This window comes from Budorcas taxicolor, chromosome 2 (genome assembly GCF_023091745.1).
Source record: "Budorcas taxicolor isolate Tak-1 chromosome 2, Takin1.1, whole genome shotgun sequence".
Classification (NCBI taxonomy): domain Eukaryota; kingdom Metazoa; phylum Chordata; class Mammalia; order Artiodactyla; family Bovidae; genus Budorcas; species Budorcas taxicolor.
Window position 1 is genome coordinate 44,851,721 of NC_068911.1, and position 12,899 is coordinate 44,864,619.

General features: G+C 43.8%; 1 protein-coding gene across 1 annotated transcript in view; it reads right to left on the bottom strand.

Moving 5' to 3' along the window:
* The window catches only part of OCA2 (OCA2 melanosomal transmembrane protein), a 278,263-nt gene that overhangs the window by 237,127 nt on the left and 28,237 nt on the right, over window positions 1–12,899 (bottom strand). The window contains exons 5-8 of the mRNA XM_052635656.1: window positions 12,703–12,775; window positions 7,082–7,242; window positions 5,267–5,349; window positions 3,675–3,828 (exon numbers count right to left, since the gene is read on the bottom strand). Coding sequence (XP_052491616.1) covers window positions 3,675–3,828; window positions 5,267–5,349; window positions 7,082–7,242; window positions 12,703–12,775 — 471 coding nt within the window. The remainder of the gene's footprint in view (window positions 1–3,674; window positions 3,829–5,266; window positions 5,350–7,081; window positions 7,243–12,702; window positions 12,776–12,899) is intronic.

A 12,899-nucleotide genomic window follows, 5' to 3' on the forward strand; every position in this document is an offset into this window, starting at 1 on the left:
GAGAATCCTATGGATGGAGGAGCCTGGTAGGCTGCAGTCCACGGGGTCACTAAGAATCGGACACAACTGAGCGACTTCACTTTGACTTTTCACTTTCATGCCTTGGAGAAGGAAATGGCAACCCACTCCAGTGTTCTTGCCTGGAGAATCCCAGGGACAGGGGAACCTGGTGGGCTGCTGTCTATGGGGTCACACAGAGTCGGACACGACTGAAGTGACTTAGCAGCATATATATATATATATATGTATATACATATATATATACATATATATATATATATATATATACATCCTCTGCCTCTTTAGCTTCCCTTCTCTCCCCCATCACACCATTCTAGGTCATTACAGAGGCTGGGCTCACTGTGATATATAGCAGCTTCCCGCTAGCTATCTATTTAATACATTATAGTGTGTATGTGTCAATGCTACTTCCTCAATGCATCCCACCCACTCATTTCCCTGCTCTGTCCACAAGTCCATTCTCTATGTCTGCAACTCCATTCCTTCCCTACAAATAGATTCATCAGTATCATTTTTCTAGATCCCATTTATATACATTAATGTATGATATTTGTCTTTCTCTTTCTGACTTACTACAACAGATTCACATCCTTTCCTTTATATCCGGCTAAGTATTGTACCACATCTTCTTTATCCATTTCTCTGTTGATGGACAACAAGGTTGCTTCCATGACATGGCTAATGGAAATAGTGCTGCAATGAGCACTGGGGTAGCTGTCTTTTTGAATTGTGGTTTTCTCAGGGTATATGCCCGGTAATGGGATTCCTGGGTCATGTGGTAGATTTATTCTTAGTCTTTAAGGAATCTCCATGCTGTTCTCCATAATGGCTGTATCAGTTTACATTTCCACCAACAGTGCAGAGGATTCCCTTTTCTTCCCATCCTGTCCAGCATTTATTGTTCCTAGATTTTTTGATGATAGCCATTCTGACAGGTGTGAGGTGATACTTCATTGTAGTTTTGATTTGCATTTCTCTAATAATGAGTGATGTTGAGCATCTTTTCCTGTGTTTATTTGCCATCTCTGTATCTTCTTTGGAGAAATATCCGTTTAGGCCTTCTGCTAATTTTTTGATTAAGTTTCTTGTTTTTCTGATATTGAGCTATATGAGCTGCTTATATGCTTTGGAGATTAATCCTCGGCCAGTTGCTTCATTTGAAATTATTGTCTCCCATTCTGAGAGCTGTCTTTTCACCTTGTTTACAGTTTCCTGTAAATAATCCAACCAGTCCATCCTAAAGGAGATCAGTCCTGGGTTCATTGGAACCCAGTTCATTGGAAGGACTGATGTTGAAGCTGAAACTCCAATACTCTGGCCACCTGATGAGAAGAGCTGACTCATTGGAAAAGACCCTGATGCTGGGAAAGATTGAGGGCAGCAGGAGAATGGGACAATAGAGGGTGAGATGGTTGGATGGCATCATCAACTCGATGGACATGGGTTTGGGTGGACTCTGGGAGTTGGTGATTGACAGGGAGGCCTGGCGTGCTGCAGTTCATGGGGTCGCAAAGAATCAGACATGACTGAACAACTGAACTGAACTGAACAGTTTCCTTTGCTGTGCAAAAGCTTTTAAGTTTAATTAGATTCCATTTGTTTTTATTTTGACTACTCTAGGTGGTAGGTGTTGGAGGACATTGCTGTGATTTATGCCAGAGTGTACTGCCTATGTTTTCCCCTAAGAACTTTATAGTTTCTGGCCTTATATTTTAGTCTTTAATAAATTTTGAGTTTATTTTTGTGTTCTGTGTTAGGAAGTGTTCTAGTTTCATGCTTTTTACATGTAGTTGTCCAGTTTTTGCATGCTACTTATTAAAGAGACAGTCTTTCTTCCATTGTATATTCTTGCCTCCATTGCCAAAGATAAGATTCCCATCGGTACATGGGTTTATCTCTGGGCTCTCTATCTTGTTCCATTGGTCTATATTTTTGTTTTTGTGCCTGTACCATACTATCTTGATGACTGTAGCTTTGTAGTATAGTCTGAAATCAGGAAAGCTGGTTTCCCCAGCTCCATTTTTCTTTCTCAAGGTTGCTTTGGCTATTTGGGGCCTTTTGTATTTCCTTACAAATTGTAAAATTTTTTGTTCCAGTTCTGTGAAAAATGCCGTTGGTAATTTGATAGGGATTGCATTGAATCTTTAGATTGCTTTGGGTAGTATGGTCATTTTCACAATACAGATTCTTACAATGCAAGAACATGGTGTATCTCTTCATCTGTCCATGTTCTTTGATTTCTTTTATCAGTGTCTTATAGCTTTTTGCATGCAGGTCTTTTGTCTCTTTAAGTAGGTTTATTCATGAGTTTGAGTGAACTCTGGGAGTTGGTGATGGACAGGGAGGCCTGGCGTGCTGCAATTCATGGGGTTGCAAAGAGTCAGACACGACTGAGCAACTGAACTGAACTGAACTGATTCTTAGATATTTTATACTATTTGTTGTGATGGTGAATGGGGTTTTTTCTTTAATTTCTCTTTTTGATTTTTCATTGTTAGTGTATTGGAATGCAGAGGATTTCTGTGTATTAATTTTGTGATTATAAAATCACCTCAACAAAAACCTTGCATACTACGTCTCAAGCAGCCTGCCCTTAAACAATGCCACTGGAGGAAGTAATGTTTTCTGTGCCTCCTTGAGGAGGAAACTGCTCAGAAACTTGCTTCTGGATTCCTCCAGACTCTGCCTGATTGCAGAGTGTGTGTGTGATCATAGGAACCCTGAAACAATAATAATATTGGTGGGGGGGGGGGACAGAATAGAGCTGCCCTAGAATAAATGAGACAGAGCAACTAAATCCATGGATGGACCTTGTTGGACAACTAGGGGCTCAACCTGCTGAAGCCAACATTCCTCACAGACAGATCAGACAGCCTCAGGGAATTTCAATAATTTTCCTGGTCACTTCCCCCTCAGATCACCTCCTTGAAGCTCCAGGGCACTTTTCATATTTTGAGAAAACACACCCCTTTACTTTCACCTTCACCTCCTAATCCTCCAGGCTCAGCCCAATGGAGCCAAAAGTCCCATCTGTGTGTTGCTGTAAATCTGGTTTCACAACTAAAACAACAATGGACCTGCCCAGTCAGGCAGTGTCTGTACTTTGTTTCATGCTATTGAAGGTATAGCCACACTTAAAATTTCCCAGAAACACTGAATTGATGGGACATGAAATCATTAGGCTAATTAGCTGAGTTGATAAACATAACAGATAATAATCCTTCCCCACACATAGCCCAAGGTCTCCAAGGTCCTCATCGTGCATACAATCCTATGAAGCAGATAGGGGGTATTTTAACATGCCCATTTTACAGACCCTGATTCTCAGAAAGTTTCAACACTTGTCCCTTCAAGGGTATTCTGTGTGAGCAGCAAATCGAGGGTGAGAAAATCATGTGCACATTCAGTTTTCTCAAGAAAATTTTTCTAGTGCCTGGCAAAACTCATCTTGCATATGGCAACTGCCAAGATTCAGCAAATATTCCAGTACAGAGCAATTTTCTACCTAGAATGAGGGAAATGTTACTTTTTAGGAAAGACACTATTTCAATTCAATTAAAATGCAAGACTGAGCCCATCCCTAGCACCCAACATGTTAAAATACACTTACCTGTGGGCACAGATAAACCCAGGAGAGCAGGCATGCAAGTTACCTCAAATATAATTAGCACGTAGACCCCAGCGAGGATGACCGCAGCAATGGTCACTTGTGCTTCAACACTTGCTCGGAGGTACTGATGAGTCATCAGAAGAGGAACAATCTGGGTCTGCTGGAGGGAGGCGTGGACGCTGATGGAAACAGGCTCTCTGAAGAATGAAGCAAATATCATACCACTGATAAAGGAAACAGATCTGACATCAACCATCAGCACTTGCTCCCTCAGCTTTCTTCCCAACACCAGTCGCCCATGGCTATAACCAGAGCCTGAACCGATCTCAGAGTGCCTAACCTGCCAGATGAGGAGCCCTGAGCACAGGCAAGCCACGTGAATATATACACAGCCTCCACATAGCCAGGCCCCTCTGACATAGCTCCTCAGCCTCCCTCAGTCATTGCCTGCCTCACGACAGTGCCACCAGTACAGCAATGAACAGGAGCAAGAATGTTCACAGTGGTTCAAACCATTTAATTTTCCATCTTCCTCCTCACCACACATCTGATTGCTTTGTGCCCATGCTAAGTCACTTCAGTCGTATCTGACTCTGTGCAACCCTATGGACTATAGCCAGCCGGGCTTCTATGTCCATGGGATTCTCCAGGCAAGAATACTGGAATGGGTTGCCATGTCTTCCTCCAGGGGATCTTCCCGACCCAGGGGTTGAACCTGTGTTTCTTATGACTCTGGTATTGACAGGTGGGTTCTTTACCACTAGTACCACCTGAGAAGCCCATGCTAACAAATCGCAAATCCAATGATTCTCGCATGTGAGAAATTTGGAAAAGGGTCATGTGCAACCTGAGAACAGGTAGTCAGGTTGTCACTAATGGTGGGAAAACACCAGGAACAAGAAGCATGCAGATCAATAGTATGTGGCCTGGTGAAAATAAAGACTCTAAAATTTCAGTAACTGCTCTGAGCTGAATTGTGCCCCCTCAAAATTCATATCTGGACATCCTAGTTCTCCATACTACAGGATGTGACTGTATTTGGAGATAAGGTCTTCACAAAGGTGATTAAGTGAAAAACAGTGACACCAACATGACTGGTATCCTTGTAAGAAAAGGAATTTGGCGCACAGAGATGCAGAGGGATGACCACGTGAGGACACAGGGAGAAGACAGCATCCACACACCAAGGAGAGGGGCCTCAGGAGGGACATACCCTGCTGACAGCTTGAGGAAATAGATGTCTACTGTTTAAGCCACTTGTCTGTGGTATTTATATAAGCAGGCCTAGAAAACTTATATAGTAACCAAAAGTACAGACTTAAAAATGGAGTGGCGTTACAGAAAAAAGAATTCTAAGATATACTAGAATGCCCCACTGTGTAGCTTCATGATATTAAGGAATTTAAAGTATCAGCTGTAAAACATAGTTTGCTTCAAAATGGATTCTGCAATCTTACTTCCTGACACCTGTGGTTTTGATGCCTGCCACAGACTCATGCTCACTAGCTACACAAAAGGAGCAACTCCAAGCCCATAACTTGCCTAGCTATTCATAACTGGAGTCCCAAGGGTCACACTTCTCTAGGGAACATGTCCCAGAGTAGCTTCCCTGAGACTTCAGTCACCAAGACCTACCTGCTAAGAACCTCAAAGGTCCTGCTCACCACCACGTGCTCACTTCTGCTTGGATTTAAAAATATAGTCCAGTTATGAGTGACCTGCAAAAGTCGAAGCATGAAATCCTGGTAAGGCTTTGAATCTGGGCCATCAGCTGGGGTCCAGCAGTGTTCAGGGCAGGTGCTTGTCTAGAATAAGAAGAAAGAAAAGAGCACAAGTCCTTTTCACATAGAGATGTTAGAGACAGCCAGGTGATGTGCAGCTGGAAACATCCATAATTTGGAGAGCTGTGTTTAAGAAAAAGAATACAGAAATACAAATACAGAATTCATGTACAAAGACACAGAAATACAGAAGTAAATATAACCTATTCAGAGAAAAGGAAATCACTGCATGCTATTGGAGACAGTCTTCTGAACCCACTGAGGCAACTGACTGCTTTCTGTTTGCAAACTAGAGGCAGGAAACTCTCCACACCCAGGTCCCAGAAGCCTGTGGGAGAAGGGCCTGAGGATGAGCTTCCAGTTTCACAGGCTGAGGTGCCCTTGTCAAGGGCAGGGGAGTGGAAAAGCCAGATGAGAGGGGCCAGATGTGTGCAGAGATGGAGGTGCTGATGGGGCAAAGGCGGGAGGCCTGGCTGTGGCTGCTGGGGAAATTTCAGTGGGAAGACAGAAGTCTTGCCACCCACAAATCATAAAGAAAATAAAAACCAGGAACTCTGAAATTGGTCAAAGCCTGAATGAGAGACCACAACTTCTCTTAAAACTTTCATGTTTGGAAAGAGTGTATCAGAAAAAAAAACCTTCAGTAAAAATCTCCTGTGTTGTGTTTCTGGAGCCAGGAAGCTCAATACAGACCCAAGGGTAGGCAACTATTGATGTGTCAGCAGGCTACAAAAGGTCATGCCCTCCTCCACACAAGGTCACAGAGGGAACCATCAGCAGATTAAGTGTGCCCATCTCATCTTTACTGAGGAATCCTTGCCAGCGAAATAGGCAATGCATACAGGGAAACCAAGTTTATGTCCTAAGACCATGGCCAGAGCAACCAGTTTAGAACATCAGTGCTGCATCAGCTATTGTCCATGAAACTGCAGCCTTCTTCATAATGAAACTCTGGCTCTGGGGACACTGCTCCGTATGGCAGAAAAATGTGACGGGTGCTCTACCCACCATTACTGCAGTTATACTCCATTTTGGATGACACAGCCTCATATACCAGCAGTGTTTCCTTCTATTAGTTATAACAGGGAAAATCTGTGAACTAGGGATATGACTTCATATGGAAGTCATCATAGAAATCCAGGGGAGTCCCTGAGGCCAGGATTTGGGAGACGAGAGAGAGACTTGTCTGGGCTCTGGGACATGGTGGCTGGGACTGCTGGCTCTCCTAACCTTTGCAGGATGTGAACTAAAGTCCTTGCCTTAGGCGCTGAGCACAAGGTCATATTGGTACAGAAGTGGAAGCTCGGGGAAAGACAGCCTTAGCTAAGAGTCCACAAACTCAAGGGAACCATGGTGTTGAACTATCTTCTGTACCATGATGTAAGGCTCAGATTTAACTGCACTTTCAAAAATATGTTTCCCTGAATTGTCAAAAAAAAAAAAAAAAAAACTCTAAATTGAAAAAAAAAGAAACCTCAAAAGCCTGACTTTACTGAAATGGTAAGAGTTTTATAACCGCCTTAGAGAAAAGAGAATTTCCATGACAAAATAAAAGATAACAGCTTGCCTAATAATGGTGGCTCCCATCAAATCCATTCAAGAAGAAATTCAATTTATAAAGAAATAAAATGATTTTTTACAATTCTTTTCAAGTAACTTTAGGTGTAACCTGCTGTGGCCGCCGCCACCTGGAGCCTGGAGTGTTGGCCTGGGTCACCTCCACCAGTACGTGCTCTTCTCTCCCGAGACGACTGGGGCTGCCGGCCACCAGGGCCCCTGCCAGGCCCACCTGGAGCAGCATGGAGTCTGCGTGGCTGCTGAGGTTCACAGCTGGGGGAGTGTCAAGGCAAACTACGACACAAGAGGGAGAGGCCTGGACTGCACCCCCCCCTCCACCCCCACCCTCCCAGGGAACACCCATCTCAGGAGGCACACAAGGAAAGGAACGTTCAGGCCATCCCTTCCATCTGCCCTGCCTGCTCCTGTTCCTTCAGCCCCTCACTCTTGACACACACAATTGGTTTTGTTTTCTTTAATTGTGTTTTGAATCATCTGCTTTAACATCTAGCTGGTGTCTCACATCCTACGATCATCTCTGCTACCACTCTTGGCAGCCAGAATAAAACACCTGTCCCAGTTCCTGGACTCATGGTGAGCAGCAGACAGGATGGCCTCCTGAATGAACAGTTAAACTAATCCACAGCCATGCCCAAGTCCTAAGGTGGCTGGTGAGAAATCACAGGGAGAACTGAACAACAAATCTGAAATTGGCTAAACCAGTGAAGCCCATTGCAGTGAGAGGAGGGAAATCCCTTCAAAGCTTGTGAAGGACTGAATCAGGGAAGATATATGGAAAAGATGCTCCTTCCTCTCAACATGTAACCCTCATGCCCTTGCATCCCCACCACAACCTGGCCCCTTCACTCCTATACCCCATGCTGGTGTGCTGCACAGATGGAAGGGTCTGTGCTCTCAGGCTCCCTCTCTCTGTGCCAGCTGACTCTCACCTCTGCTGCAAGGTCTGGGGCCCACCCAAGGATTCTAAACAGCAGCTAGCCCAGCTATCTTGCTCCAGGAGAGAAAGCTGCTATAGGTGCAAAACAAAAATGGTTCTCAAAATGATCTATGTTTTGTGTAAGGTCTCAAAAGTCTTAGCAGCAGCTCACTGATTGCAGGACTATTCAGTGACCAATTCCTTTACTCTTTCTTAAAGCCCTTAAAGAAACAGGTGGTTTATGGAGCTGACTTGGGAGAAGGCAGAACTTTACTGTTGCCAAGATGTTTACAGGATTTAAACAGACTGTTGGGGAGTGCCAGTGAATAGTTAACCCTTTTTAAAATTCCCCCAACAAGATGCACTGGGTTTGTTTGTTTTTTAAGTACAAAAAGATCCTGATAAATAAAGTGTTTTTCACTGACATAAATCACAGCAGGATCCTCTATGACCCACCTCCCAGAGTAATGGAAATAAAGCAAAAATAAACAAATGGGACCTAATTAAACTTAAAAGCTTTTGCACAACAAAGGAAATTATAAGCAAGGTGAAAAGACAGCCTTCAGAATGGGAGAAAATAATAGCAAACAAAGCAACTGACAAAGAATTAATCTCAAAAATATATAAGCATTTCATGCAGCTCAATTGCAGAAAAATAAATGACCCAATCAAAAAATGGGACAAAGAACTAAACAGACATTTCTCCAAAGAAGACATACAGATGGCTAACAAACACATGAAAAGATGCTCAACATCACTCAGTATCAGAGAAATGCAAGTCAGAACCACAATGAGGTACCATCTCACGCCAGTCAGAATGGCTGCTATCAAAAAGTCTACAAACAATAAATGCTGGAGAGGGTATAGAGAAAAGGGAACCCTCTTACACTGCTGGTGGGAATGAAAACTAGTACAATCACAATGGAGAACAGTGTGGAGATTCCTTAAAAAAATGGAAACAGAACTGCCATACAACCCAGCAATTCCACTGCTGGGCATACACACTGAGGAAACAAGAAATGAAAGAGAAACGTGTACCCCAGTGTTCATCACAGCACTGTTTACAGTAGCTAGGACATGGATGCAACCTAGATGTCCATCAGCAGACGAATGGATAAGAAAGCTGTGGTACATATACACAATGGAGTATTACTCAGCCATTGAAAAGAATACATTTGAATCAGTTCTAATGAGGTGGATGAAACTGGAGCCTATTATACAGAGTGAAGTAAGCCAGAAAGAAAAACACCAATACAGTATACTAACGCATATATATGGAATTTAGAAAGATGGTAACGATAACCCTCTATGCAAGACAGCAAAAGAGACACAGATGTAAAGAAGAGACTGTTGGACTTTGTGGGAGAAGGCGAGGGAGGGATGATTTGAGAGAATAGCACTGAAACATGTACGTTACCATATGTGAGACAGACCGCCAGTCCAGGTTTGATGCATCAGACAGGGAGCTCAGGGCTGGTGTACTGGGATGACCCTGAGGGATGGGATGGGGAGGGAGGTAGGAGGGGGGTTCACAACAGGGGACACATGTACACCCATGGCTGATTCGTGTCAATGTATGGCAAAAACCACTACAATACAAAAGTAATCCACCTCCCATTAAAATAAATTAATTTTTAATTAAAATTAATTTTTAAATTAATTAATTTTTAATTTTTTTTTAAAAAGGAAGTGTTTTTATCAGCACTGTTTCCTGTATTAGAGCTGAGAATGGGCAGCCAGCTCTTGGCTAGAAAGCATCTACCCATAGCTATGCTGCTACATGGCTTCCAAAAAGGACAGAAGGCAAACAGAAGTCACACATGAGGCAGGATATAGTAGGGAAAGGCCCAAGAAGATACTGATGATTCTGCCACACTGAAATTATTCCTGTCTTGGTCTTTCCCCAAGGCAGACACATGATATGTATGGAGTGGGAAAAGATATTTCAGCACAGAAGAAACTTTATAGACCTTGCAGAAACCAAGGAGATGGATCAGCACCCTTGAAGGCTAATATCAGAAAAGCAGAGGCTTCTTCTTCTAATAATGTAATGAATGTTTATGGGGCTTCCCTGGTAGCTCAGCTGGTAAAGGATCTGCCTGCAATGCAGGAGACCCCAGTTCAGTTCCTGGGTGGGGAAGATCCCCTGGAGGAGGGCATGGCAACCTACTCCAATATCCTTGCCTGGAGAATCCCCATGAACAGAGATGCCTGGTGGGGTACAATCTTTGGGGTTTCAAAGAGTCAGACTGAATGACTAATCAGAGCACAGCACATTGCAAACAAAGAGCAAGGAAAATGGAACAAGGCCTTTGTCCTTGCGGGGGTGTCACGCCCTAGCAGGAAGATTAAAACACACTATGATTAACCACCACTCAAATGGAGCGCACACAAAATCCAAGGGACACTGGACCACATGTACCTCTGCCCTCCTTTCCCTCTGTCTTTCCAGATGCCCACATTGTGCCTGGGAGTCAAAGCCCACTGCAATGTTCTGGTGTCAGCAGTGACTTATGGATCCCAGCAACTTGGACCTGTGGTCAAGCCCACCCTGCAGACAGTTTTGATCCTTGCCTTCCAGCTGTCCTGAAAGGTCTGCTCTGCTAAGGTCATATCTTGCCTTTGCCTCAGAGGCCTCCCCCAAACCTAGAGAACCCCAATATCTTTTAAGATCTTGCTCAAGCTCTCCTCTCCTTAAACCCTTTCTTGTCATCCACAGCATGAGAGGATCCTCACTCCTTCCTGTGTCCTCTGTAGATCAGGCTTATTCTGTTAGAGTGCTCACTCAAAACATACTATTGTCTGTTTTAGATTTTTCTCCCCCCTGGTCTAGCTCCTCAAGAGAAGAAACTACATGCTATTCATTTCTCTCCTTCTCTGGAGACCAACATGATTCTCACCACATTTTATGTCCCCAAAACATCTTGGTCTAACTAATAAATATTTGTTTTCAGTATCATCCTTCAAGTCCTTTGAACCTATACCAGAGTCCCAGCCAGACAAGGTCATGGAAGAGAGAAGACAAAGAAATCATCTTCTTCCTCTGTTGTATCCAACCATGGTCCTCTTGCTTTTCCCATTACTCAAATCCATGACTCAAATTTAAGCTGTCTTTCGAGCTTGACTTGACCCAACCCCACTGTGAGCACCAGGGCCACTCTCCTAGGAATTCCTGGCTCACAGTCTCCATACTGTTCTTCTAACAAGCATGACCATCTACTCTGCTCTGGTGTTCTCAGAACAGAGAACTATGTCCTAAAGGCCCACGCATGATGGAAAGAAAGACACATGAGCAAAGTACTTCTGAACTGCCGGCAATGTGCTACTGCAGTGCACGGAACAAATCTGTGAGGTTCACCTAAACTGTGGAGTCTCTCAGGCTTCTCCTTCAGTTTGCTTCAGAGCTTATCTAATGCTGGGCTCAGAAGCACTGGCAAGAACCTCCTCCTTGACCAAACTTGAGTCAGGATCCTCTGAGCCCTCTTCTCAACTAGGCCTTGACCTTGGCCTGGTGAGCCACTGAATAGGGATGCTAACATCTTGTAGGCTCTTCTTCTTCCATGAACTCTAGAAAGTTCTCACAGGGACAATGAATGGAATGGGGAGATCCCTAAGAAAGCTTGAATTTAATAGGGAAGCACATCAAATCTGGAGCCCAAGAGTACAACAGAACCCTAAGAGCTGGGGGCAGGTAAGATGAGAAAGCAGCCCTACCCCTGAAGGATGGGTAGGAACAGTACAGGGCCTGAAAGAAAGAAATGAAAGAAAACTGAGAAATTCCAGGTGCCTGGGGCACTGATGGTTACCATGGCAACCATAGACCACAACATAGCCAACATTTAATTTGATTTACATACCTCCCCCTGGCCCATAGAATTTAAGGTGTGTTCACCTTCAAGATTAAAATTTCATCTCTGCTATGGACTGAATGTTCATGTCCTCCTCCAAGGGATCTTCCTGACCCAGGAATGGAATACATGTCTTCTGCGTCTCCTGCATCGGCAGGCAGATTCTTTACCACTGAGGCACCTAGGAAGCCTGGGTCTCTAAGGAAATAACTGAAAGTAAATGAGGTCATAGGTTGAGGCCCAGATTTGATAGTATCAGTGTTCTTGTAAGAAGAGACACCAGAGAGCTCTCACTCTTTACACACACACACACACATATATACACAAACACAGGAGACATAGCAAGAAGGTGGCCATCTGAAAGCCAGAAAGAGAGTGCTCACTAGAAACCAAATCAGCCCATCTGACCTTGAATGTCCAGCCTCTAGACCTGTGAGAAATAAATGTCTGTTGCTTAAGTCATCCAGGTTGTGGTATTCTGTTGTAGCAGCTGAGACCTACAAAATGGCAAGAGATCCCAGAGGATAAGAAACCAAGCAATCATCAAACTCAGATGACACTGCCAAGGAAAGAACCAATGAACTTAAAGCTAGGTAAACAGGAACGATTTAAGCTAAAACATAAGAGGGCAGGGGCTGGGGGTGTGGTTGGGGGGACAGAAAGAGCATCCAACAGCCACAGAAAGCTGGGCCTTAACTAAAATGCACTGTTTGCTGTCACCTTTCCATGGGGAATCTCCCCACCACCCACCCACTGCAGTCTCACTAAAGGCCCCTCCCTTTATGTTCTGAAGCCTTATCTTTCAAATATCCTGGAGGAACAAAACCATGGGGAGTAATCATGATTGCTTATGCTGTGACTTTGGGCAACCATCATAATAGTTCTCAGGTCTTTTCACTTTGTGACTCAACCACGGGTGACTGTCCATCTCAAAAAAGGTTCAGATACAGTAGCTTTCCAGCGGTGACAGAGCCAGCAATTGCCAGAGCTTTCCTTGATCTGGATACAGGCTAAATAAAATCTGCAACAATCAGAAACATTTAATGATAGATTTGTGGTGTGACAGCAATAGGATTTAAGTAACTTTGATAAGAGCTGAAAATAGGGTTATGATAATTGTGCTGCTTGATGTATCCAAAATCTAC